Source organism: Sphaeroforma arctica (genome assembly GCF_001186125.1).
Source record: "Sphaeroforma arctica JP610 unplaced genomic scaffold supercont1.236, whole genome shotgun sequence".
NCBI lineage: Eukaryota > Ichthyosporea > Ichthyophonida > Sphaeroforma > Sphaeroforma arctica.
The window spans coordinates 58,703-63,105 of record NW_014040322.1 but is presented as its reverse complement, the minus strand read 5'-3'; the positions used below and the strand labels follow the sequence as shown (position 1 = coordinate 63,105).

Here is a 4,403-nt window from a genome sequence, read left to right as displayed (position 1 = left end):
ATATACACACATACACACACACTCTCTCAGACACACACTCCGGCTTTCTTTCACACGCCGTCCCGCTGTCATACTTACATATATATTCACTAGTATCCATGCATATGTGGAAGGAATGATGTTCACAAGGACACGCGCATATTTGGACACGCAGACACACAATAGCATGGTGTTCCCTCTATGATAAGTATCCTAGTCACAATTGTAAGTTGGGACACATATATGCCCGTAGATATGTAATACAGCACAGGATGCATATTGACAACATACCATGGAGAATCTCTTCGCTAGCTACTTTCCGACTCTCATTGGTCTCTGCTACACCCGCTGGGGGAGCTTCGAACTTTTTGGTCGGCTGTTCGACAATTGTTTCTTTGTTCGGTTTTGACATTGTAGGTTTTTATTAGCGTCTATTGCTTCTGGTTTGATAAGATGTATAAGGGTTCAGCTATTTACTATAAATTATTACCTTTCAAGGATTGTGATGTTTATTATCAACCTTATTGGAGTGAGGTTATGTTGAAACTATGTATGTATAACGGAATATGTATTGTTTTGAAGCAATGAAACCCCATGCATTCATTTCATATAAATATTTATTTCTTCCTTATATATGTTATAGCTTTTCAACTTTTTCAATTTTATTTACAAAAAATATTAGACAAAATAAAGTCTCTTCGTCCACAATAGCTTTACAAAATAAATACAATGACACAGTCACAGTGTCACAGTCTACAGACTCCCAAGCTACAGCAGGCAGTCAGGCACAACTATAGTCATTGGTCACTGAGGGTGTCCCTCGCGGGGAAGTCGCGAGTATGCTCCCCGAAGTCCGAAGACCCGCACGACCAACGTAAACTGACAGAAAGTCAGTAGCTCTTTCATAAAAAAAAAGAAAAAAGTTCAATTTGCTCTTGAAATATACTTCTCAAGCGAAACCCTAAAACCCTAAATCAGGGATCCAATTTGGCAATGACCAATCACCGTAGGCTAAAAAGAAGAAGTAAGACGCCAGTCGCCAACAAGAAGGGGCAAGAAGTTGAAGTTAAAACTCCTGGTCATCTTTATTTGACCTCCTGGGACCTGGAGGCCTGGAGCCTCTCTCTAGAGTAGAGAGTTTAGAGAGACTGAGAGTGAGAACCGGGAACGTGCTATTCTTTTCAGGAATCGGACAAACCAATAGGAACTTAATTGCGAATGGCGTTGCCTGCTCTGAATACTCTGGAATTCGTTGCTGTCGCAAAATTTAAAATTCACTCTATAATCGCGCGTCGATTGGTTGACGACTTGAGGTTGCCGAAAAGCTTTTTTCAAAACAAAGGTACGTTTCAAAATACATAGCCTTCTGAAAATTGAACATAAATTTTTTTTTAAATACCTAATCCATTGGCCGGCCCATGACCCTCTGGACCTCTACTAGAACCTCTACTACTCTAGTTGAGTAAGTAGAGAAGTGTAAAAAATTTAAGGGAGATCGGACAAGTACGTAGGACCCGGGCCATCGCATTTTACGGTCACAATTTTTTTTACAGTTCCTTTAATAAAGAACAAAAATGTAGAACCCGGGTCCGTGAAAACCGTTTTTAAATAAAAATTTATGTACACGAAAGTAATACCGACATTCAGGAAAACACTGCGCATGATTTCAATGCGCGCTAAAACGGTTAGAACCAACCCAAATTCGATTGTACAGAAGCCGTATAAATATGAGTCGCAACCTTCACTTTACTAGTGTGAAGTTTACGACCAACTTAAGTTATTTAAATAAGCTTTGTCTGCCCCCTTTTTACTTTCGTGTAGAACTCCTAGCTACTTTCATGCTACTTTAAAGTAATTTATTGAGCATATTTCACCGCTATGATTGGCAAGAACAAAAATCTTATCCCTCTGTCCAAAGTTAAGGACAATCTACCCTATGTCCTCAGATTTGATCTCCACCGCTCTATTGACTTTAGGTTGCTACTTTCATGCTACCCGTATGTCCTTCATTTTGATCCTCACCTCCGTGCATCCGTGGTCTGGTGCGGCATTGGCTCACCCCCAACCTCGCTCCTCCGTAGGTATGACAATAAAAACATTTGTATCATCGGTCGCAGGCGAGAGCGGCAGACTTAGCGGTCGCAGGCGAGAGCGTCAGACTTAATAGTCGCAGATGAGAGCCGCAGGCATAGGGGTCGCAGTCTTAACGCATCTCAACTTTTTCTGATGAGAAGGGTAGCGAACAATTTCTGAATGATTGCAAACTTTTTGAGAATGGTAGCACATAGGCTACTGAATACTGTAAATAGAACAAGGTTAGGTGTAGCAAACCTTTCTAAATGGTAGCAAACTTGATCTGAATGATGGTGCGTAGCAAACTTTCTTATCGGCGGCTGAAATCTTCAGGGTTTGGCTATTTTTAGGGTTATAGTCCTAAATATAAATATATAAACAAATAAACCTACGACATCAACATAGTCCTCCGGCCAGCTACGTATTGTACAACTATTCATACGACGCATAATGATATTGGGGTGTCAATTTAAACTAGCGCTATTCCATGCAGCTCTACATGTGCACATATATATTTTTCACTAATTGATGCTGTAGAAAGCCAGCTATGTTTTGTACTACTACTCCCACAACAAAGAATGAAGTTATGGTATCAATTCAAACTAGCGTTACTCCATGCAACTTTTGTAGGTGGTCAGCTATGTATTTTAACTGGTACGGTCGTCTACGACTACCGTCTCCTCACGGGGATAAGTAGAATTCTTCCTTGCCGAAATGCACACTGCATACATAGGCATTTTTTACGTTCCTGAGATATGGCCCGATTCCATGAATCTCGACGTGGCGCAGTTTAAACTGCACAAGTCTATTTCTGAAGTACTCACCACACATCATATACACTGCATCGGTTGCAACAGAGTATTTACATACACTACAGATGTCCGGCATGTTGGATTTTTAGTTGTAAGCTGAAGTAATTTTATAAACAAATGTCAGCGTGGTTGGAATTGTCAAACATGGCCTAATTTTTATACTGTAAACTATTACAGAAAATAGTAGTAGTAGTACCAGGTGTAATAGAAGCGCTAGTTTGACACCACAATATCATTATGTGTGCTAGGAGTAGTACTACAATACATAGCTGGCATTCTACAGAATCAAGTACTGAAAAATATGTATTTGCAGATGTACAGTTGCATGGGGTAGCGCTAATTTGACACCACAATAACGTTGGGGACCGAATTCATACGGTCGTTCACGACTGCCGTTCCCTCCCGGAGATAAGTGGGAGTCTTCTTTGGCGAATTTTATACTGCATACTTGTGATTCCATTGGTCTCACTGTAGGCAAGTTTAAACAGCACCATTCTGTTTCTGACATGCTTACTATATTTTGTATATACTGCAGTATTGTCTATAGAGCATTGATATACACGACAATTCCCGGTATGTTAGATTTTCGGTTGATAAGCTATAGCTTTGATAAACAAATATCAGAGTAGTTGTAATTGTCAAACATGTCCTAATATATATACTATAGAACTATCACAGAAGTTAAATATATTACAGCGGAGTTTGCGTGGCATAGTATTCGTACCAAGTGCAATAGAAGCGCTAGTTTGACACAACAATAGCGTTGTGTGTCGTAGTAGTAGTAGTAGTAGTAGTATATATATATATATATATATATATATATATATACATAACAACATACACACACACACACACACACACACACACTATATATATATATATAATATATATACAAATATAAATATATAGTCTTGTACACATGTACATGTAAATGTATATATATATATATGTATGCATATGTACATGTAAATGTAAATGTTGTTTATGTATATGTATGCGCATTGTATATGGATATTAGTATATGTATATTTCTATGTATATACACATGAATGTATTAGTATTTGTATATGTATTTTTATACGATTTTATTTTGACCACTGCTACACGATTCTGCTTTGTCCTGCGTACAGATGCCTGGTTTGTTTACGGTTTTCGCATATGTCGTTAAAATTATTTCACCATCTTCAGCGATGACAAAGATACTATAATTCGCACAAAATGCATTCAGTATAAAGCGCTGTGGGGAATCTCCAAGGTATAGGCTACGTAATTACATATAAAACGTTGCGTGTGGCATATAATTCGACTGTGGAATTAATGCTTTTGACATGTTGGTGCGACTAAACGGAATTGAAGGTAAGCTAGACCAACCTCCTCAATCTCGAGTACACTGCACTACGAAACAAACCAATTACAAGGTCTATTGAGCTTTTTCGATTTCCGATTTCAATTCACACATATATATATATGTATGTATATGTATATGTATATATACACACACATATATATCTATATATATATTCATATATATACATATAA

At 38.1% G+C, this 4,403-nt stretch overlaps 1 protein-coding gene across 1 annotated transcript in view; it reads right to left on the bottom strand.

Annotated features, from left to right (window-relative positions):
* The window catches only part of SARC_04297 (hypothetical protein), a 5,153-nt gene extending 4,603 nt beyond the window's left edge, over window positions 1–550 (bottom strand). Inside the window, exon 1 of the mRNA XM_014301883.1 lies at window positions 271–550. Coding sequence (XP_014157358.1) covers window positions 271–391 — 121 coding nt within the window. The 5' untranslated portion in view covers window positions 392–550. The remainder of the gene's footprint in view (window positions 1–270) is intronic.
* Between the last annotated feature and the right edge of the window lie 3,853 nt (window positions 551–4,403).